This window comes from Thrips palmi, unplaced genomic scaffold, assembly GCF_012932325.1.
Source record: "Thrips palmi isolate BJ-2018 unplaced genomic scaffold, TpBJ-2018v1 HiC_scaffold_8, whole genome shotgun sequence".
Lineage (NCBI taxonomy): Eukaryota > Metazoa > Arthropoda > Insecta > Thysanoptera > Thripidae > Thrips > Thrips palmi.
Genome location: NW_023144635.1, coordinates 2,612,604 through 2,634,633, shown reverse-complemented (window position 1 = coordinate 2,634,633; position 22,030 = coordinate 2,612,604). Strand labels below are relative to the sequence as shown.

At 53.6% G+C, this 22,030-nt stretch overlaps 5 protein-coding genes and 1 non-coding gene across 10 annotated transcripts in view; 4 read left to right on the top strand and 2 right to left on the bottom strand.

The window, feature by feature from the left end:
• The first annotated feature begins 186 nt into the window (after positions 1-186).
• On the top strand, positions 187-2,572 carry LOC117653906 (HORMA domain-containing protein 2-like). 2 transcript variants are annotated; one of them, XM_034399917.1, is made up of 10 exons: positions 187-262; positions 351-477; positions 553-810; positions 896-1,011; positions 1,313-1,455; positions 1,530-1,675; positions 1,786-1,899; positions 1,981-2,079; positions 2,163-2,341; positions 2,429-2,572. In XM_034399917.1, exons 2-10 carry the CDS (start codon positions 451-453, stop codon positions 2,487-2,489), a joined length of 1,143 nt encoding a protein of 380 aa, XP_034255808.1. In that variant the 5' UTR covers positions 187-262; positions 351-450; the 3' UTR covers positions 2,490-2,572. The 2 variants fall into 2 exon arrangements, with proteins under 2 accessions (XP_034255808.1, XP_034255807.1); XM_034399916.1 differs by having other exon boundaries at positions 207-477.
• Positions 2,573-2,586: 14 nt separating this feature from the next.
• LOC117653909 (protein lin-7 homolog C) lies at positions 2,587-5,140 on the bottom strand. 2 transcript variants are annotated; one of them, XM_034399920.1, is made up of 6 exons: positions 4,991-5,140; positions 4,734-4,844; positions 4,296-4,337; positions 4,017-4,138; positions 3,691-3,927; positions 2,587-3,609 (listed from the first exon to the last, which is right to left on the bottom strand). In XM_034399920.1, exons 2-6 carry the CDS (start codon positions 4,771-4,773, stop codon positions 3,454-3,456), a joined length of 597 nt encoding a protein of 198 aa, XP_034255811.1. In that variant the 5' UTR covers positions 4,774-4,844; positions 4,991-5,140; the 3' UTR covers positions 2,587-3,453. The 2 variants fall into 2 exon arrangements, with proteins under 2 accessions (XP_034255811.1, XP_034255812.1); XM_034399921.1 differs by lacking the exon at positions 4,991-5,140 and adding an exon at positions 4,932-4,947.
• Positions 5,141-5,376: 236 nt separating this feature from the next.
• LOC117653907 (ADP,ATP carrier protein 1-like) lies at positions 5,377-7,809 on the top strand. The gene is made up of 4 exons (XM_034399918.1): positions 5,377-5,608; positions 6,480-6,741; positions 6,816-7,050; positions 7,129-7,809. Exons 1-4 carry the CDS (start codon positions 5,449-5,451, stop codon positions 7,369-7,371), a joined length of 900 nt encoding a protein of 299 aa, XP_034255809.1. The 5' UTR covers positions 5,377-5,448; the 3' UTR covers positions 7,372-7,809.
• Positions 7,810-8,526: 717 nt separating this feature from the next.
• LOC117653311 lies at positions 8,527-17,314 on the top strand. Of its 2 annotated transcripts, none has more exons than XM_034398917.1 (11): positions 8,527-8,659; positions 9,827-10,011; positions 10,096-10,235; positions 10,319-10,408; positions 10,498-10,623; positions 10,976-11,228; positions 15,917-16,069; positions 16,151-16,329; positions 16,483-16,524; positions 16,606-16,729; positions 16,804-17,314. In XM_034398917.1, exons 1-11 carry the CDS (start codon positions 8,640-8,642, stop codon positions 16,881-16,883), a joined length of 1,392 nt encoding a protein of 463 aa, XP_034254808.1. In that variant the 5' UTR covers positions 8,527-8,639; the 3' UTR covers positions 16,884-17,314. The 2 variants fall into 2 exon arrangements, with proteins under 2 accessions (XP_034254808.1, XP_034254807.1); XM_034398916.1 differs by having other exon boundaries at positions 16,594-16,729.
• On the top strand, positions 15,808-15,879 carry Trnaa-ugc. Its single transcript has one exon. It is a non-coding gene; the product is annotated as a tRNA-Ala (tRNA).
• LOC117653310 (nascent polypeptide-associated complex subunit alpha, muscle-specific form-like) overlaps positions 17,305-22,030 on the bottom strand; it is a 34,492-nt gene continuing 29,766 nt past the window's right edge. For both annotated transcript variants that reach the window (XM_034398915.1, XM_034398914.1), the window contains exons 7-8: positions 21,199-21,299; positions 17,305-21,117 (exon numbers count right to left, since the gene is read on the bottom strand). In XM_034398915.1, coding sequence (XP_034254806.1) covers positions 18,442-21,117; positions 21,199-21,299 — 2,777 coding nt within the window. In that variant the 3' untranslated portion in view covers positions 17,305-18,441. The remainder of the gene's footprint in view (positions 21,118-21,198; positions 21,300-22,030) is intronic.

Genomic DNA, 22,030 nt, shown 5'->3' with positions numbered 1-22,030 from the left:
CGGCGCGTGGAGTAGAGAAAAAAAATTGGAAACAGAAAAGCCAACAGGGTAGGGGACAGAAGAGCAGTGAACAAGCAGATGATGGGAAAACAACGAGTAGGCAAAACTAGAATAAAGTGGAAAGCGGCAGGCAGGGCAGAGCTATCGGCGAGGTGGTGGTGGAGGGGAGGGGTAGGGAAAGCCAATTGGGAGAATTCTGAAGACCTTTGAAGACCATGGCACATTTCCATTTATTTTTCTGTAGGAAGATGATAAAACAGGCGTACGGAACAACTCCAATTACGGATGATCCATCCACGGGTTAAATTCTGACTGCCCTCACTTTTTTTAATTTTTTGGTTACATGATAGTGGTAACACTGGGTCAATAGCGGCAACGGATGCGAACGGTTTGAACTGAGCTGTTAACGGTAAGCACGGATCGGTAAGGAACGAGTGAGTAGTGGAAAACATGGCGTCAGGCACGAGCTTTAAGAAGGTATTTAAATTTTGTTGACTCTGCTCTGATGTGAAATTCTCGACCACATATAGTCCACACTTTTCCTTTCCCCAGTGCGAAAATGAGCAGGCAATTCTTTTACCGTCCCCCACTACTAGAGAGCAATCGGGGCTCATGATAAAGAAGCTCACTGGAGTATGTGTCTCTACCATCGCGTTCCTCAGGAACCTGTTTGATAGTGAGAATTTTGAAACAAGATCATTGTGTGGTCAGAACGTACAGATTCTCAAGAGATCATGCCATCGTAACAATGGGGTGGACTGCCTCTTAAAATGGCTCAAAGGGGTCTTTGATGCCTTGGACAACAAATACGTAAGTAGTGCAATGAGGAGAGGGAAGGGGTATTCTGCCACAGTTTTACATTTGTTCTCTTTAACATGACTGTTGTTGGTTACAGCTCAAAACAGTAAGTTTAGAGATAAGGGATGTGACAGGCTTACTGTTGGAAACATATGAGTTTCATTATACGTTCCATGATGATCAACCACTGTTAAATATAGAAACATCTAAAAAGTAAGTCACCTCATTTTTTATTTGTAAAAACCTAGTGCTGTTCAACTTGGAATAAGTATGGCTGTATCAAGTCAAAGAAAATCAACACATCAACAGATCAATGGATCAAGGTGGGGCGGGGCGGGTCGGGGAGTATAAACTATTGAATCAAATGTCTTAGTATGCCCTAAGTACTCAATTTATTCAACATGTTTCTTCGTTTTAGACCTATTGTGCCATCCCCAAACCGTCCCGGTCCGCTGATCTGTTGATTTGTTGATTTTCCTTAACTTGATACAGCCTGTGTTTTTGTTGTTTGAAGTATCCATGTCGGCGGTACTGTTTGGAGAGACTCTTCTATGGAAGAAATACGGATTCTTCTGCGAAACATTCTTGTGGCAACATCTGCTCAACCCATACTGCCTCCTAATTGCTTCACATCTGTGAGGATCCACTATCATGATGGTTTGTTTCATTTTGTGAAATCATGTCACTCTGATGCGTTCCTGGTTTCATCAAAATTGGAATTATTTTTCCAGGTACTCCAGAAGATTATGAACCGCCAGGATTCAAACCATTTTTTGGAGAATCACCAGATCATGTGCACCCTAACAGACTAAAATTGGCATGCGGTCAAGTGTCCACAAAATTCCATACTTTGAATATTAAAACTAAACTTGCACAGGTACTGAGCAACTTCTCACTGAAAGCTATACATTGTAGTGTTTTTAAGTTTCATCTTTATCTGGTATCTTCTCCAAACACTAAAGCAAATCTTATCCTTTTTATTTTTAGACTATCCCAAGTTCCTCTGAACCAAGCACTCCTGAAATTCGTTGTGAGTGTGGATTGGAAGATCGTGCTGGAAGTTTACTCAAATGTGAAACATGTGGAACTCTACAGCACTTGGTAGGAGTTGTTTCAAGTGTATTTTCATTTTCAATTGGTCAATTTTATTTCTATTTCAATCACAAGTGCAATTTTTTCCAGGCTTGCTACAAAATATTTTCTGAGGAAAATTCTCAATCACAGAGAACTCACAAGTGTATAAAATGCGGAAATTCAAAGCCACCTAAAGATTTTGATGCAGTAAGATTTATTTCAGTATTTTTTTTGCTCTCTAAGTAATTGGCACGTTAATAGCTCCAACCTTTCCTCCTTTTCTTTTGTAGGTGTCTTGTTTGTTCCGGCGAGTTATAGCCCTGTGTGCTAAGAGCAAGTCGGTGTCTATCAAGAAACTGACCAATGAACTTAATCTAAACCCTGACTCTGCTTTAGTGCACATGAAAAAGCTTCAAAGAGAGGGTGCCCTGCAAAAGAGTATTGTGCCAATTTGTCTTGAGAAAACTGAGTAAGTCACTTTTTAATCTGTATTGCAACATTACTCTTGCCAGATACTGATAAGTAATGGACAATTTCTGTAATTTTTTTATTGCAGTTTCATGCACACGGTTAATAAAAGTGCAATTGACAATTTCAAAGTGAAATATTTCAACTAAAGGAAGTTCAAAATTTGTATTTAATTCACAATGTGCCACATTTGTTTATTCAAAAATTAAGTTGTTGTTAATGATTAAGATAAAAATAAACAATGCATTATTTATATAAGAAAGATTTTAATTCAGTTTTCCAAAGATCAGAAATAAAATTTGGAAAGGAACAACATTAAACAGAATTGATACATTTGTTTTCTAAATACATGATCCATTTAAAAATGATGTAACCATACAATAAATAACAATTAAGTACAATTAATACAGGGACATTATGTGTTGCAAAGCTAAGAGATGAATGCAGTGAATTTTTCTACACAGTAAATTTTCCCAAGCTATGAGAAACATGAATTTGTACAGAAATAAGAAACTATGAACTGGAGGAAAAAGTATTGGCACAATGAGTAAGGGACATTGACCATCTTGGCAAGTTTGGTCTTAGGTCCCACACCAAAAGTATCTGACACCTCAACTTGTCAATTAATTAATTTGGGAGAACTCATTATTGTATTCTTTGACCCAGAAATGCTGGTAAAGACTGACAGGCGGAATCCCAATCAATAACTTTGTGGCAAAACAATTTGTAGTTTGTACTTGAAACAGTATGACTACACAATATATAAATCACTATGCAAACAAAAAAAAGAAACAGGCTGTGCTTGGATTACTTTTGTTTCCACATAAACTCCTCCTGAGCCAAACTAGAAGATCAAGTAAACAGTTCCAAAAGGCAATATGGTATTCACAGAGTACAATACAGAGGGCTTCAGTTCATTATTGGTTGATTGCTTTTTTTCTCTCTTTACAATCACAATATATATCAGAAGAAACTGACAATCTGTTAACTTAGTGTTTGACCACCATAAGATAATAAATCCAGCTCAGCATTAAATTAGAGGAACAATCTGTGAAGATGAAACCCCTTCTAACAACACTTCAGTACTCTCTCATGATGGAATACACAGTATGCTCAAGGGTATTGACGTCGACGAGCACCGCGTTGTTTATCAAACCGCATTTCCATTTCTTCCAATACTTTAGGAGTGTACCGAACAACAAGCTTCACAGATCCTTGGGCCTGTTTCAAAAGTTCTACAGCTCTCTCGTGATTTTCACCCTCAACATCCTGAAAATTAAAAAGGGATATGATATGATAGTTTATTTTTGGCAACAATAGTCTACATACAAAACATTTTGCCTAACTTACCACTCCATTCACAGAAAGAAGTTGGTCACCTCTTTTCAGCCCACCATGTCGATCTGCCACTCCTCCCGGGATGATCCGGGATATGTAAATTGGTGATTTCTGCTCTTTGCCACCCATAACATTGAACCCGAGGCCTTCTTCTGTTTTAGGAAGTTCTATGACTCGAGGGTGAGCATGACCCTCACTGGCAGCAAATGCAGCAATGGTAGCTTTTGCAGTAGCAGATGCTCGCATATCCTGAACAAGTAAGATACACTTGTACTTCGATAAAAATGATTATCAAAGGTACACACTAAGGGAAAAAAAAGGTTTGAGGTACAAATCACCTGTGACCCTTGAACATCCACAGTTTCATAAACCTGCTCATAAACCTCTCTCACAGCATTGAAGAAGTCACTCTGAAGAACCTTCTGCAGTGCTGCTAATTTAGTACCAGGTACTTCCCCACCTGCAAAACCATGCAAATATTTAAAATCTGGTTCTAACTGAATAAGCTAATGTAAAGGAAAACTTGTAGGATTGACTAAACTTAATACTAATATTCTTATCAATAGGGTTTGGATTATAATCTGCTGACATGAGCAGATAAACAAAAATATACATACTTTTCTGAAGCTTCTCGAGTAATTCAATGACTCTATTCACATCTAAAGAAACAGAAATTATGTGTAAGTACATGTAGGTCATGCATACAAGTCTAACAGCAAGTCCATAAGTTATGGTAGGAAAAAAGACAAATAAGATCTAATTTTGTGAAGTTGATATGGTGGCATTGACCTAAGAGCTTTGTCATGACATTTTCTGCAGAAATGATTAAAATTCATGTCATAGCCACTGAGCAGGTGGATCAAGAACAGGTGCCAAAGATCACGGAGTAGATATGGGCATATTTTTAGCGAGAAAGTAGAGTTACAAGACACAATAGAAGTATTCTACGATGTCATTCACTCGCTGTGGCTGCCCAAATATATAGTAATGTGGTATAAAGACTCTTTGACTACTAGGTTATTTTTCCATGAAAGAAGAAGAAAGAGACATCTTACCCGGTTTAAGGGTGAGCGGTTCGCTCACGGTCGTTGCCATGATAAGAACACAATATTGCAGTCAATAAGTTACCAAAATACTTCCAAATATTGCGGGAGAATGTGATGAATCTGTTCAACAAAATACTTTGTGTCAAGACACTTGGACCACTGTTGACACAAGAGCTGGGAGACGTCGTCTGCTAGGTAGTCTCTCACATAAAAAGTCATGTGGTACGACAAAATATCAAAAAACGAAACAACGCGAATAGACTGACCCTTTCGTAGCCAACTAAAAAATACCATCGGGTGTATGATTCGAGATGACTTTATTTTTTATCTTGCTAAGTCCAATTCTTTGGTACAATTGGCATTCGTGGTCCTTACGGGGATCAATACTATCGAATCAGGAGGTCAAAGGTGGTCTATGTGATTCAGGTTGTTTATTTGAAAGTTGACCTCATTAGATTTGAACGACTACATTCTTAAATATAAGATATAAAATAATATCACGTTTGAGTTGTCTATGTGGACCTACAGACCTGAAAAAAACAGTCTTTCGAAAACTTGCTTGTGAGACCCTGGGTGCGCAATATAGCTCCCTTGGCCACCATCCCGCCAACAAGTAAAGAAGAAACATCGTTGGTGGGGGCACTTCTGGCAAGCTCGATCCGGATCACTTCAGTGTCTGCTCGGCCTCTCTCTTTCTTCCCGTTCGTCCGCAGGATCGGTCAAGATGGCTAACACCGACGTAACTTCGTTTATGAAGGATTTCTTGGCCGGTGGCGTCTCTGCCGCTGTGTCCAAGACCGCCGTCGCCCCCATCGAGCGTGTCAAGCTGCTCCTGCAGGTTCAGGCAGCTTCCACTCAGATTGCGGCTGACAAGCAGTACAAAGGTGAGTTGCAAAGTAGTGGCCATTTTGGGCCTTAGGAGGCACCGGTGGCATGTGATGTCTGGAGCATGTTCCCGCCGCCCCTGACTGCAGGTCATCTGTCCGACACTCGTATCGGAAGCCCTGGACTGTCGCAGGTCACTGGGTCACATTGACTGCCCTGCTGGGTCATGTACGAGACGACACGACACGCTTGATTGACGTCACGGGGTCCGGGGCCGCGAGGCGAGCGGCGCTAAGTTATGCCGTGGGGCACGGAGCGGACCAGCGGAGCGTTGGGCGGGCATGGCCACGTGTACGTTGTGCGCCTGGCACCTCCTGGCATTCTTGGGGGATGCTGCGTGCACGGCCCGGACCTTTGCACGTTGTTCTGAGCCACTGTTAGCTGGCCGTCGCCAGTGTCCCCCTCGGAAGCAAAGAAATCGTTAACATCGCAATGGAGGTTAGGTTGGTGCGCCCGTTTCTTAGCGTTCATTCGGTCCTAGGACTGATTGAGGATTCCGTATGAACAGGATTAGGTTTGGTTTCCGCACTCATTCATTTGTTGGTCGTCCCGTGAACGTCATGGTAACTTCCATTGATTTGAAGATTGCCCATGTCCTGTCCTATTGATTTTTTCTCCCCATTGACACCATTGCTCCTGGCAAGTTCTGAGACCAATTCTGCATGAGTGACGTAGGGATGATTATGTGAACGCGTAATGGGCTGCAAGATGCCTCTGATAACCTATCTTATCTTTTCTGCTGAGGCATACATGTTCAACTTGCTCTCTTCATTAGTTTCACGAGAAAGCAAATCCTAATTTTTAAAGTTATGACAGTTCTCTAGTTTTCTGAGCTTTGGATTAAGGTACATTTTTTTTGTCTTCTTTCAGGCATTGTTGACTGCTTTGTCCGTATCCCCAAGGAGCAGGGCGCACTCAGCTTCTGGCGTGGTAACCTTGCCAACGTCATCAGGTACTTCCCCACCCAGGCCCTTAACTTCGCCTTCAAGGATATCTACAAGCAGATCTTCCTTGGCGGTGTAGACAAGAACACTCAGTTCTGGCGTTACTTCGCTGGTAACTTGGCCTCTGGTGGTGCTGCTGGTGCCTCTTCCCTCTGCATTGTCTACCCTCTTGACTTCGCCCGAACACGGTATGTCTTTTCATCCCTAATCAACTGAACTGCTCAAATGTTTTGTGAGTATTATATTTTCTTTGCTCTTTTAGTCTGGCTGCTGACATCGGCAAGGGACCCGCTGACCGTCAGTTCCAAGGTCTGGCTGACTGTCTGAAGAAGACCTTCAAGACTGATGGTCTTTCTGGCATGTACCGTGGATTCGGTGTGTCAGTCCAGGGTATTATTATCTACCGTGCTGCCTACTTTGGCTTCTTCGATACTGCCAAGGGCATGCTGCCCAACCCTAAGACCACTCCCTTCCTGGTCTCATGGGCTATTGCTCAGGTCAGTTTCCATCTCCTATGTTCTTAATTGTGTATGAAGTTACATGATTTGTAACCATCTTTGTTTCTTCCTTTTCAGACTGTCACCACTGTTGCTGGTATCGTGTCTTATCCCTTCGACACCGTGCGTAGGCGTATGATGATGCAGGCTGGCCGTAAGAAGGCTGAGGTTATGTACACCAGCACACTTGACTGCTGGCGCAAGCTCTACGCCCAGGAGGGTGCCAACGCCTTCTTCAAGGGTGCCTTCTCCAACGTTCTCCGAGGCACTGGTGGTGCTCTTGTGTTGGTGTTCTACGACGAGATCAAGAAGCTCATTTAAATATCTTTAGGAATAATTTAGGTAGAAGTGCAGGCATACACGGTTGCGAGATCTGACTCCACATTCCAGTCTCATTCCGTTGAGAACAAATTGAAATCGGTAGAAGATCTGCAGCTTCTAAACTGGTGTAGTGCATTTCGATCGTGAATGCAGACCATGTCAGTGTACTGACCCGTGTGTATCAGTCAGATTTGCATCTTGGCTTACACTTCAAGAATAGCAGAATTTCAATTTTTAAAATCTCGAACCATGATGTTTAGGTTTGTTTCTCAGTATTCATTGCTCGATCGGGAAGAGCTAGAGAGGCCACAAAAGTGAAGTAAAATGGAAGAATTACCAAAGACATTCCATCCTTCATGGCTGTATCAGTGTATCATCAAGATGGAATGGTGATTGCAAGAGATTTTACTGTAACTGTCTAACAATAAACGTTGACATTCAATACTGTGCCTAATTTTCCTTCCTTTTCTGAAGTTATTACAAGTGTGGAGTAAAAGATCTGAAAGTCCATCTGAATCTCTACATTGATGAGCTTTCTCATGTGTTGACAGTTCAGTTCTCCTGAAAGAACCTATCTGGGCCAACCTACTGCCCGTATTTTAGCAGGGAATTCGGGACCGAGAGCCAAGACGCTCTTTTAGCGTCTGCGTCTGAGCCGTCGCACCTATTTTTAATCCTAGGCGTGCGAGCCACAGCAGGGTCAGGTCCTCCCCCTTTCCATTCCCGAGGACGCCGGGCTGTAGGTCACGTGTGACTGTTGTCACGTTAGACGAGTGATGCGTGTTAAAACTAGATTCAAAACCCACCTTCCCCTCGTGTGGAAATTTTGCACAGCGTAGCCGATCTCTGAATCTCTCTCAGTTTTGGCAGACGATTTCGGCAGACGACAATACCATCAGGGTGGCCAATGCCTAGGCTAGAAATGGTTGAGAATACATGACTCACCGATAGAATCGATTGATCGTCTGACGACCACGCATTGCTCAATAAAGAATTTTCGCTAACAAAGTGGTTTTCCGACTAACTGCTCAGTCCTCGTAGCATCAGAATTAATCTAAGTTCTTTTTTTTCTTTAGTTTTTTTTTCTTCATTTTTTTTTCGCGGAAGGTTTAATCTACCCTACCTTCCGCCCAGCCGCCCCCCCTCCCTCCCCTTCTCCGATCAGCTGACACATTGATAGGAGCCAATTCAAACAGCTGCTGGACCGTTGACGGTTGCATTTTGTCAAAGAATTTAAGTGAAGTGTGAAACATCTACTCTTTTAAATCATGGAAGGAAAGAAATCGAGGTAATAACATCATAAGTACAATCCGAATGTAATGACAGCGAAAGAAAGCGATGAGGTTTGAAAACGTCATTGAAATGTTTTTATACCGTTGTCAGCGGGAAGGGTACACTCCCAGGAAGTGTCCGCATTACCGCCACAATTTGGGTTGTACTTTCGTTGCCCCTTGAGGAGCGTTGATTTCGCATTCAGTTCTAGTGTCGTGGTAAATATATTTTTGAAAAATCAAAGCACCAGGGTACGAAAGCGTAGCCCAAGTTCTTAACCTAGTGTCTGGATGATGGACAGAGGGATAGACCCGTGCACGCATTGTGGTGTTAATACTGGCCCGCGGGTACAACTTGCGCCTTTCGCCTCTGGGGAGCAGCCTTGCAGGCTGCAGGGCGGCTACACACAGTGGGCCAGAAAACCGGTGGAGGCGGCCAAATTTTTAAACGCGTTTCGAGCTCCAGAGTCGCTAAATGGGGCTCGAACCGAACGTGTGACCCCATCAATGGATTCCTCGTTCGGAGAGCAATCCATTGGTGGGCTCACACGTTCGGTTCGAGTCCCATTTAGCGACTCTGGAGCTCGAAACGCATCAAGAATTTTGGCCGCCTCCACCGGTCTTCTGGCCCACTGTGCTACAGCCCCTTCCCAAGGGCGCGTCAGCAGCGTCACTGCGAGGCTGCGGGGCCGAGGCGTGGGGCCCCGGCATGCCCCGGCCCCTGTTATATTTCGGGGGAGCACGGGTACCTCCACGTCTTGCCCCGCTTGGGGCCCCGCTTGCCCACGGCGGGCTGGCAGTGGGCTGGGCCGGTGTCCAACAACAGGCCTTGGCGCCACTGCACCCATTGCCTACTAGCAAGGCATCGCCCGGCCCAGCTCGCCCGCAATATTTTTAGCAGTGTGGCGGCCAAGAAAAACAAGGTTTTGTGTGTGAGGAGGGCGTTGTCTGTAGATTTTGACGCCTGGTGGAGCAAAAGAAAAGACTAAAAGAAACAGATTCCCATGCGTTCCCGCAGCACGAGATAAGGGCCTTTACAAGTTATTACGTAACGGAGGGGCGAGGTGACTGGGCGGGTTCTGCGTGGCCATCGGATTACTTTTTGGATTGCGCGAGAAGGGGCACCAGGCGTAAACAGTTGTGTCTTCCCTTTGTCGATTGCCACGCGGTGTTCTTTGACACAGCTTGCAATTTTGCCAATCGCCGCCCCCGTCTCCCGGAGCAGAGCAGGCAGAGGGCCTTTGCCACTGCCCGGACGAGGAGCCCGTCAGGAGGTCCTGTCGCCTGGAGGAGCGGAAGCGGGCCGCACTGGGGGCCTTCCGCGCCCTGCCCTGCGAGATCCTGCAGTTCGTGCTGTCGTTCCTGCCAGGTAGGCACCCTAGCCAACCAGAGTCCAAAACGGAACCAGCTTCTCGCTGTTCGCCACGCCCCCTTCCTTTTCTCTTTGGCGCAGCGAGGTCGCTGTCCCAACTGGCCCTGGTGTCGTCGGGCTGGCGGTCTTTCCTCCAGGAATGGCTGCAGCTCAGATCGACGGCCTGGATCGTGTCCCCCGCCAGGAGGTTCCCCGGCCACGGCGACGCCTTCTACGACGAGGTACGGTCGCAGCTGGGGCTGTGCAGTGGACGCCATGGCCGCGTGACTATGTTTCTGATCCACTGCCGTATTCCGTGTTGCAGTACACCGAGCTGGGCATCTTGTGCCGGCGAGTGATCGCCTCCCCCGCCCTGCCGCTTCGTGTGCATGCCTTCTGGTCGGTGCTGAAGAGGGTGAGTTGGAGAGGGGGGAGGGGGCTGGACCAGTTCAATCCAGAATAATGACCTTGCTTGCCTCACCGTGCCCTTCCTTGCTCCCGCAGATCGAGAGGGCCAACCTATCGCACCACGAGCCGGACCAGTACGAGCCCAGCTTCGTGGCGACGGCAAATTTCTTCAAAGCTGCGGTGCCGCTGAACTGCTGCCGATCACCGGGGGAGAGGTTTGAGGTTCGTAACAGCAATAACCACAACCCCCCTCTGATGCAATGTGTTGGCGCCGGGCCAGCCCTGGCCAGCCTGCCGGTGTGCCCCCCTGCCGAGCGATTCAGAAGAGTCGTTTCGTCGCTCTGTCTCTGTCGCACTCACGGGGCTCTCCGTAGGGGTGCGAGAGAGACAGCGGCGAACCGCCCCTCTGCATCGCTCGGCTGTCCCGAGAGGCGTGAGCCCCTCTCCGCACCCCTCCTCCGCGCCCCCAATGACGTCCACAGGCCGAGGGTGCTAATTTTTCCCACGGCCAAAACCCGTCGCTGAGGTTCAACATTTTGCCTACCCCATCCGACTGTGCTTCTCTCCTCTCCAGGCGATGTGGCAGATCGTGAGGGACTGCATCGGCGACGACTACCTGCTGCTGCACCAGCCTGCCGGCCGGGAGGCTGCCCGCGAGACGGACCTTCGCCTCGCCCTCCGCGTGCTGTTCCTGTCGCCGTCCCCGCCGGCGCGCCACGCCAACACGGCGCGCTTCGACCGCGGCTTCCTGCTGCGCGCGCTGCTGAGCAAGCTGCCGGAGCCGCAGCAGGCCGCGCTCATCTTCCTCTGCTACGGACCGCGGTCCGGTGAGTCATCGCACCCGGGGCTCTGGCCCTAGCTCTAGCCCGGGGGTGCCTCCGCCGCGCCACCGCGCCGAGCCAACGGCCGCGACCCCGGCCAGCCAAGACGTCCTTGCCGTAGTTCACCTCGTCGGCGCGTCTTGCGAGACACGCGCCTCGCGCCCGTGATCCCCAAGTGCCCCACTATCAACACCACTCGGCCGCGGCGTCGCGTCGCGTCGCGCCGCGTCTTGCTGGGCGGTGCGTGTAGCATCGCGAGTAGTCAAGGACATTGTGCTGGGAGGGGGAGAGGGGAAGGTTAGCATGACTCGATGAGCGGAGGCGCGTTGCGCGTTGCGGTGACAGTGGCCCCTCGCGGCGACAGACTGCCGGCAGTACATCGACACGGACACCTGATCACTCATGAGCCCCAACTGGATCGCTCTGCAACGCGATGCTAGGTGCAATATGCCCCCGGCCGCTGGGCACCGCTGGGCCGCCGAGTCCAACGGTGGCGTCGCGGCGTCGCGTGGGAGGTTGACGGCGGCCTGCGCTGCGCGATGGCTACGCGGGCTACGCGGCGGCGGGTGAAGCATGCGAGGCAGGCGAGACGACCTACTTCGTTCGGCCGGATAGAAGAGGCGATGCGACAGGGACGGGACGGAGATGTGCGTTGCGGCCGTTGCGAACGCGACCTCGACGGCGGCCTTGATACTTTCTCAGTCCCCAGCCTCAGCCTCCCCCCGTGGCCGCGCGGCCTCGCGGCGGCGGCGACTTGGCCCAGCGGACGGGGAGTGGCTAAACCGAACCACCGTACACACAATGAATAAAGAGATAGCAAAATTGGACGCGCCCTGCGAAGTCGCTTCAGTTGGTTCTGAAGTCATGTGACGAGTCGCGACTCAGAAAGAGAGCGAGACAGACGGCTGGCGCCGCACCGCGCCGCACCTGCCAGTGTGCCTGCTGGTCGCTGCTGGCTGCTGATAGGGAGGGCGCAAAGGGCGCCGATTGCGCTTGTTCATGATGTGATCCAAGGATGGAGGGCTGGTCTCGCGGCCGAACTGCCGAACTCCTGTGGATGTCATGGCACTGCAGTGCAGGCCCCGGCCCCGGCGCGCCGAGGGACCCAGAGAGGGACCCCGCCACGTCTGTCGCGACGCGTTATCGCACGGCGGCGTCATGCTCTGCGGCGAGCAGCGCGGCAAGCGCGGCATGGCATGGCCGGGGTGCAGCCTTAGCGAGGAGCGCGGCTTAGCGTGGCGCGAATAGGAGTCTTCTCGCCAGCTTTGCCAAGAGGAATCCGCCTGGTCGGCGCCACGTTCGCGTTTTAACTGTACTTCCATTCAATTGCATGGGGGCACGCGTTGGCGCCCTCATGCCGTGGGCATGCCCCGCCCTCCTCGCCGTGGAGCGACTTGACTTGGCCTTTTGGGTCGGAATGGTTTCTTTCCTCTTCGCCGTGTACTCGTTACTCGATCCGCACCTCGCCGCCACCGCCGCACAGAGGTCGCCCACCGATCCGGTTGGCGCACAGCACTGGGCGTACGCCGGCGAGGCGCCTTGCCCCTTGCCCCGCGTCTTCGCCGTCCCCGCCGCCGTCCCCGCGGCCACGTGACAGCCACGTGTCGGCGGGCCGGGCCCCCTCCAGTGCGAGCTCCGGTACGCAGACGAGACAGCACTCGGGGTACGCGCAGACTCGCAGACTGCGCTAACCTGGCAGCCGGGCTCCGCGGGCTCCGCGCCCGTAAGTCCCAGTCCCAGCGCCCGCAGCCCGCGGCGGCGTGGCCGTCCGTGCTGACCGTGGGCTAGCGCGGGCATACCTGACGGGCTGACGCTAGGGAACTGCGCCAAGTGGATCACGGCGTGGCAGGGCGTAGCGCAACTATACCAGAGGGCTAGATCAGGGCTACTTTGTGTTGGTCTAGCCCAGTGGCGTAGCAGCGCAGCGTCGCCCGGCGAGGTGGCTGGCTGGGACGCCACGGCAGCACAGGCGGCGCGGAGCGACCGCCGAGCCGACCTTGACCCACGCGGGCACACGCGGGCCTGAGCGGGGTCCTCCCTGCCGTGTCTCCCGCCCCCGCCCCCTCGCCGTGCCGCCGCCCGCCCGCGCGACCCCGCCCCTCGAGGGCCCCCGGGCCGCCCCCTCGCCGTGCGGGGCTTTGCCACCACCGTGCTCCGCTGCTCCACAGCTCCGCTAGCCGTGCAGGTGCAGTACAGTGCACGAAGCTGCACCGCGACGCCCCCTTCGGGCCTTAGCTCCCCGATGGCCCCGCCATGCCGCAGCCCTCGCCGCGCCGCCACGCCCTCCGCGCGAGCGAGAGCAGAGACGCGACGGCGGTGGGCGAGGCGGAGGCGGTCATCCCCGACCCTGTGGCGCCTCGTCGCCTCGTGGCGCGGCGCCTCTCGGCATGGGCCGCGGGCCGCGGGGCGGTGCCGGGTGCAGGGCCGCAGCATGGCCTGGCAGGCCTTGCCTGGGCCCTGGGCGTGCACGGGTCCCATTGATCGGGCGGTGCCGCCTGGGAGTGAGCGCAGCGGGACCCAGCCGCGGCTAGCCGGTCAGCTGACTTCCCTGCCTAGCCTCGCGGCGGGCCGTTGGGCCTTCGGCAGGCATGGGCTCTGTCTGCTGTGCCCGGCGAGGCTGACGAGGCTGGCGCATTGCGGCGCGGTCCCGGTGACGAGGACACGAGGACGAGGCCCCGTCCTATCCGCCCAGCGGCTTGGCTTTTCCAGCGTCGCGGATTCGACATACGAGGCTGACTCGCCGTTCCGCAGCCTGAGCCATACCCGCCTCGATTTCGGCCATCAGCTAATTTTCGCTTGGGTCCCATGACGCCCTCGCGTACCACAAGCGGGCAGCAGGCGCGGGAACGCCGAATGTACTAATTTGCCATTCGAGGCTCGGGGACACTGGGGCGGTCAGCGACTACTGACCCGGCCTGGCGCCGCGGGGGCAGCGCTGAATGCCGACGGTCAGGTACCTCTGGGCCACAATTCAGCGCGAAGGGGCACCGAAGGCTTTAGCGACAAGGAACAAGGTGGTGAGGACGGGGCTGGAAGGGCGCGTAAGCGAGCGTCACTGGCGGCCTGGCCTGGCGGCCTGGCGGCCTGGCGGGGTGCGCGGCGAGGGGCGGACGCGGTCAGCGTCACCCTGCCTGGGCCACTGGATTCCAGGGAAGGGGCAAGAAGGCAGGCAAGGAAGGCAAAGGAGGGTGAGGGGTGGGGGGCTGCGGGCTGGACGGCGGGAAACGCGGCGGCTTGCTTCGGACTGGTTCGGCACGCGGTGAAGGTCACGGAGCTGCGAGTTCATGGGTCCTCAAAGGGTAGAGGTGAACGCCGCCCCCGCCGAGCCATGGCCGAGCCAAGCGTGCTCCCCACCCTCGGCGCAGGACTGCGACCGCGGCCCGCAGCGGCCGCAGGCTGCAGGACCAGCCGTGGCCGCGTTACATCCTGTCGTCGCCGAGAATTGGCACGCCGCGGCGTGCGCAGCGTGCGCAGCGTGCGCGTTTGCTTGCGCGGCCGAGGGCGGCCCAGGGCGGCCCAGGGCGGCCCAGGGCCCCGTCCGGGGCAGGGCCGTGTCACTTTAGTACTTCGGCGCGACCACGATCTGCGTCAGGGACCGATACAACCACAATCCACAAACCGGGCCGGGGGGCGTTCGCGTGCCGGAGCCGCAGCCGGCTGCGCCGGGCAGAAGGCAGACTTTGGCCGAGCCGTGGCGGCCGCCAGAACATTTTCTTGGCGAGCGATGACGAGACGACGACGGCGGCCTGGCCGAGGGCCTGGCCCGTCTCGCGCGGACACTGCCGCCGCCGCCGCAATGGCTGGCGCTCACTTGAGAGAGGACAGGACACCGCGCGTAGGTCGGCAAGGCACGGCCGGCACGGCGCTCTGTGTCGCTCGCTCCGCGTAGAAGGCTCTAGGGTCTAGCGGCAGTCTAGTGGCCTAGCCGGCATGGGTTCACCTACGACCCCATGCCCCCACCCTCCCCTTCCTGCCCAAGGAGGACGCCGAGGAGGCGTCCAGAGCCGCGACGCGGCCAAGCCAAAGCCAAGCCGGCCAGGGAAGTCTCGGGCCTCGGCGTGCTCCCGCTCCCGCGTTAGCCCGCGTGCCAAGTGCTGTACTACCGTGCCGGGCCGCCGCCAGGAGGCAGCACCGGCCCGGCCGAGGCGGCGCCGAGTTCCCAGCCTTGGCTATAGATGGCAGCGCTTGGGCGGTGTCGCAGTGATGTGAATGCAGAGACAACGCTGCCAACTTTGCCTCGCACGTTCCCGGCAAAAGTACGCATTTTCAGTGAATTTAAAGCATGACATGCTGTGGGAGTGTTTGGAAAAACTACTGGGTTAGCTTTATTAAATGTTTAAACTATTACGATGTGCGGACGGGTGTTCTAGAGACATTGTTGGGGACATTCGGAGGGCAGCATTTTACCGGACACGCGTTGGAAAGGTCACACCCAAAAGCGCGACCACGACAGCTAGATGACGCCAAGCTTTCAGTAATTTTAATCTCGTGGGGTCTTTTTCTCTTGGCCGAACAGAGATATGACTCAGTGGCCGCGGTCTGAGAGTAGAACGTGGCCTTACATCTGACGCCCGCTGTCCTATCTGGGGATGTAGCTCAGTGGTAGAGCGTTCGCTTTGCATGTGAAAGGCCCCGGGTTCGATCCCCGGCATCTCCAGAAATTTTTTTGGGTCATCTGCGCCGCTTTGTTTCAGGAGACGCGATCGAGTGGAACCGACCTTGCGATGTGGTGTTCTGCACCCTGGCCCAGATGGCGCACGTGGTCGCGGAGATGGGGATGGCGATCGAGGCGCTGGCCCGCAACAGCACTCCCGAGTCCATCTTCAACCTCGTCCGGCGCTTGACCAGTAAGACTGCCATTGGCTGCCGTGTGCTGTGCTTGTGGTGCGGTCGCTGCGAAACGAGGCTGATTGTTGCTGTTGCTGCAGAGACGCCCAGGCCGTGGCTGCCGCGCTACGAGGTGACGCTGCTGCTGACCATGGGTCCCCGCGCCGCGGGTGCCGTCCTCGCCGGGTACGCGGTCACCGCGCCAGAGGCCATGCGGGAGTCGCGCTTCATCTCCACCAGGATGGCGCAGATGCTGTCCCTGGCCCAGCTCTACAAATCTGTGAGTTCCTTTTCGCTTCCCGAGGTATCTCCTGTGTCGAATGGGTGGCCTACCCACCCGGGGTCTGAGACGCACGTTCCTGCCCGCGGGGGAAGGCCACTGGCGACGGCCTTGCCTGCTTCAATGCTTAGTGATTTGTTTCCTTCATTGCAGAAACTGACTTCAGGAGAGCAGTATACTGGACCAATCTTAACTGTGAGTGAGAAAATATTTGAGATCTGATTGAATGGCATTTATGATTAACCTCATGAGTAATGTGTGAAGTCTTTATTGCAGGCTGCCTCAATGGATATTTTGCAAGTTCTTCAGCATTTCTTTCGGTTTGTACCAGAAGATGCACACCCCAAGAACCTAGTTGATGATGTTGCAACACAGGCCTTTTTCCTGGCTTTCAATGTTGGTACGTAAAGTAACAAGCATATGCTTAAAAAGATTGAGATCTTTGACGCTATTTCATCTTTATCGTTTTTACAGGTGGAACACATTTTGTTGGCCATGTTATGGATGTGATCAATCCCATTCTTCACTACTATCAAGGCAAACTAAATGTGTAGTTCCAGGTGAAAACTTCAGTGCTGCAAGGCATTTAAATTGACATTTTACTGCTAGATGAAATTTTTCTCCTATGAATTCTAGTATTTTATTGATTATTGCTTTATTTATATTTTTATGTCTAGTTGTTACCTGTTTACTTTAATATATTTTATTATTCCTCTACTTCTGTGATAAAGCTATTCACTAGAATTCTTGCAGTAGTTTAAGTAACAATGAACTGTGATCAACTTCATATTTAATAGGTGATTAAGACCCTCAGATGAGAAGAAAGTGTGTATTATTAATGAACTTAAGGTGAGCGTTAGATATGATTAAACAGGACGTGTCATCCCTTGCTTATTTTATAAGTTATTGTATCTTAAATAAGGCACCAAACATATGGTCCAAGTTTCAAAATGAAATTATAAATAAATAAAACAATTTGTAACAATACATCATGTTTATTAATATTTCTCAGTCATATTGTAAGTAAGGTACAGGGAGAGTACAGAACAAACGCGATCTTCAAACCCTTCCAGATTACGGCGGCGTCATAACAAGACAGTTTGCAGTTACAAACTCTCAAACAAAACAAGAAATAATGCAGCAATGCAGACACTTATCACTGTCATGGGGAGAAGAAAACATGGATGTCCAAACAAAGCCTTGCTACTTTTGAGCAATTACATACAACTTGTTCTAAACCTAGCGTACGAATCTAATCTCAAATTAATGTTCTAACTTGGATTTACATGATACGAGCCTGGCAATACACAGGCTGTGTACGCTATAACATTTTGGAGCAATAAGTGAAGATTGGCCATTTTTACTTTGACTTTACTTTCTATGACTAAAGAATTAAATTTAAAATTTTATCAACAACGACAACAAATCAACTAGGACATCCATGCAAGCTGAAGAATGCTATCATGACGATAAGCATGAGTGAAGTTACACAAACTTCAAAGATATCATAATTAATCTCACTCCCTCAGCAAGTGTTTGAAAATGCAAACTGAACCTTCAACCACGGTTCAGAAAAATATCTGGGCAAACTGCACTGCCATTACAAAAATGTCAACAATATGGCAACAACAACCAGGCATTAAAGCTGGTAAAAATCATTGTAGCAAATAACAATTTCAGAACAACTGCAAGTTTCAACGTTTTAACAATCATTAGAAAAACTCAACTTTGAAAATAGAGGATATAGCCACAACTTGCTTAAAACAGTAGAGTATGGTAACTGGTTCACCGCTTCGCAGCCGCCAGCCCAGCGTTCTGCTTCCAGTCTTTTCAATCAGGAATCACAATAAAACCAAAGACCGACAGCGTCACGAGATAGCGGCCTCCCGCCCACACAACCAAACAAAAAGGTAAAACCATTAAACCATAAATAAATACCATTAATGAAAAATACTTTGGTGATTTCATTTGTGTCTTACAGTATTTTTTTTCCTTGTATACCATGAGGCCGAACAGGCTAGAAAAATGAGCATGCAAAAAAATAGTCTTCACAATTTCCCCAGACAAAAAAAAAAAAAGGAACAAAAAGAGAACATGAACATGAGTGGATGATCACTGAAGCGCGCAGCAAATGCCGCCACACGGGACACCGGGGCTCTGTCCCTTGAGCTGCCTCAGCAAGTACGCCGACTTGGCTGCCAACTCCTCAGCCTGGGCGTGGACGTCGTGGACGGCCCTCTCCTTGGTCGGGGTGTTGTTCTCGTCCCCGGACTCGTCCGAGTGCACGCCTGAATCGTGCTGCTCCGAGAGTCCAAGGTTGACGTCGATCTGTTTGTCCGGCGACGTCCTGGCCGACCTCACCCCGAACCTGATGTCTAGGTCGGGGCGCAGCTCGAGGGCCACGACGGGCGGCAAAGTGTCCTGCGGGTCCTCGCCGAATCGGTAGTACTTGGCCACGAACAGGCTGGGGTCACACAGCGTGTCCCAGGCGGCCTCAGTCTCGGCCTCGTCTTGCGGGGCAACCCTTTCCTCCACGGCCTCGCCGCGGCCCGGGCCGGCGAGGGTGGTGCTGCTGGTGCTGCTATGAGATGATGCACGGAAAGGGTTGCCTATCGCGTTTTTTGGACCGGTCATTTGCTCCTGCTCCACGTCCTCCTCGTCGGCGGTGTCGTCCTCGGCTTCCGAGTCAGAGTCCGAGGGCAGCGCGAGCGACGGGGGAGGCACTAGGATGTCCTCGTCCTCGTGGTCACGCAGCCACGCCGTCACGGCCTCCGTGATGCGCAGCGGCGACTCCCTGCTCGCCGCCTGCTCCTGCCCCGTCGCGGAGGTGGTGGCTGGGGTGGCGGTGGTGGTGGCAGCTGCGGCCAGCGGCGACATGAAGATGACGGTCTCGCCCTCGTCCGCCTCGTCCGAGGACAGCGACGACGAGCTGGTCGTCAGCTCTCTGCCCGGCGTGGGCGCCCGCTCCTTGGCGTTCTGCCTCCACTTCTTAGGCCGGCGGTGCGCCGAGGACGGCGTCAGTCTGTTTTCCTTAGGCTCACTGGACTGGTGCTCAACAGGGGAAGGTGAGGGTGACCGCGGCTCCGGCTCGGTCTCGGCGACGAGTCGCGGCGCCGTCGGGGCGGGGGGCGCAGTGTCCACGGGAATGTCGACTTTGGTCTCGCCGCTCTGCACCGTGCCGACAAGTGCCTCAAGCAGCACGTCGTCGACCGGCCGCACCTTGGCGTCGTCGACGCGACGGCCCCACGCCAGGGACGTCTCCGGCCGCAGCGACAGGGCCTCGGCGTCGTCCACCGCGGGGGGCCCCGCGGGGGGCGTGACCGGCGTCGCTGGGGGCGTGGCTTCCATCACGCCATTGCAACCGCCACCGTTTGAGCTGAGATCAGTCTTGGCAGTTTGTCCCTTCTTAGGCGCTTTCCTCTTGGCCGAGGGCCCTTTGGTCTTGGCGGCGGGCGCGGCGGGCGCGGCGGGCACGGCGGGCACGGCCTCCCCTCGGCTTGGTGCGGGCTGCACGCTATCACACTCCTCCTTGCTCTCCGTGACAGCTCCAGCATCAGCGTCGCGCGACGGCGACGCACTTAACCTAGCCTTTTCGGCGAACCCATTCGATTCCCGGCGGTTTGGACTAGATTTATTTTTAATTTTCTTAACTTTACCATTGGATCCATTCACAAGTTTGTCTCCTTTCACAATTTCTTCATTCACAGCATTGTTTTGATTGGCCTTCCCTTTCTCTTTTAAATCATTTTTGTTATTCAAAATGACCTCAAAAGTTTCATTCCCTGTCCTGAGTTCAGACGAGTTCTTCCCAGATTGACTCGAGGTCTCAATACACGGGGATGGTGACGTCTGGGCCTCTACTTCCACAGCCTCCGTTAAACATATCACTTGCCCGTTGCACACGGGCACCTTCTCCACAGACTCTAGGGCCTTCTTGGCGGGGGCGACACACTCGCCGTTGACGAGAGGGAGGGCAGCCTCCGACACGGCCTTCTTGGCCACACAAGGCACTTGACCGTTGAGCAGCGGCGCACTCCGCTTCGCTTCCAGCTGCAGGGCTTGCTCGACCTGGCTGGGAAACGGTGTCGAGGACTCTAGTGGCGAGGCCGCGGCAATCGGCGCTGCCTCCGCCGCCCCCTTCTCGACGGTCTGGGACTGGTTGGGGGCCTCTGCAAGCGTTGGCTCGGCCGGGGCGGCAGACGGCGCCACTGGCAATGCTGGTGCGTCTGCTGGCGGCTCTGCGGTGGCCGCGGACTTGTCCACGACACACAATGGTTCTGCGGGGACGCTGGAGGGCTGCTGATGCTCCGGCTGCGGGGCGGGCGGCGACGCGTCCGCTGGTGGACTCGGAGGGACTAGAACTTGCTCGTCAGCCTGGGGCCGAAGCACTTCCTCCACGTCGATGGTGAGCTCGGCCACCCCGTTGTGCAACTCGGGCTCCGGGGTGTGATTGGAGCCGATTTCGCAGGTTCCCTCCTGGACGGGCGCTGAGAGTGCAGTGCTGACGTCGGCGACGTCGGCGACGCAGGCCGTGGGCGTCTGCGGTGGCGTTAGGATGCTCGACGGCTCCCAAGCGGACGCGTTGCCGTTCAGCGTCGAGACGGCGGAGACGGCGGCGGCCTTGGGCACGAACTCGGGGAACGCGTCGCTGTCCGGCGGCGTGGCCTGGGCCGACGCCTGGGACGAGTCCTCCACCGACTGGCCGCTGAGGCTAGACGGGCCGGCGCCCTCACCCTCCTCCAACTGGTTGTCCTCGGAGCTCGACTCTTCGGAGCCCTCGTCCGTTCCCTGGAACAAGCCACGAGCAGGTCAAGCCACCGCCGCACCACAGGGCTCAACACACCCTCGAAACAACGGACAGAAACTTACCCCTCGCCTCCTCTTCCTCCTCCGTTTCTTCTTGCGTCGCTTGCCGACCGCGTTTACATCACAGACAGGTCCGTACGGCGGGCCCCCTTGGACTGACACTCCTGGAACAAACAGCAAGACGGGGTTCAGCGTGGCGTGCCAGAGCTGTCCATCCCCTGGAACGCGGCGCCAGCGCGCCAGCGCCGTGGCCGGCTTGACCGCGAGCGCTAAATTTAAACCGCGGCGCAGAACGCAGCCACAATGCGGCACGGCGCCACAAGGCGCGGCGCGGGGATAATCTGACGCCGGCCACCTGCGCCCCCACGGCCACCCGACAGTCAACTACGCCAAGGGTGGCCGACGACCACGCAAGCAGCGAAGAAACAAACTAAGACAAAACGCCCAGCGTGGCCAAGCACTCCGACCTCTGCGCGGCGACCCGGAGGACCCTGACGACGACGGCGACCCTCAAATGCACGCGCACGGCGAGCTGCACCGAGACTGCGACGCGGTGCGCGGTGAGCGCACGGCCGTGTCTCCGCTGCCCCTCGCCGCCGGGCCGCGGGGCGGGGCGGGGCGGGGCGCGCAGCCCCCGCGCTTGCCAAGAGCGAGCAGCTCTTCGGAAATCCAATGACTCGCGTAACTCGCGGCCCGGGCCGGCCACCCCGAACCTCGAACGCCCCGAACGCGACAAATAACGGCCGACAATTTACGAGGCGCGGCCCTAATTTCGGAGGCGAGGGCATCGGGCAAGGCGCTGGGCTTCGGCCGGGGAAACGATTATGAATGGTGCGAACCTCAATGAAAAACGGGAGCGGGCCTTCATCGCGCAGCAATAAAGGGGCGGAGGGAG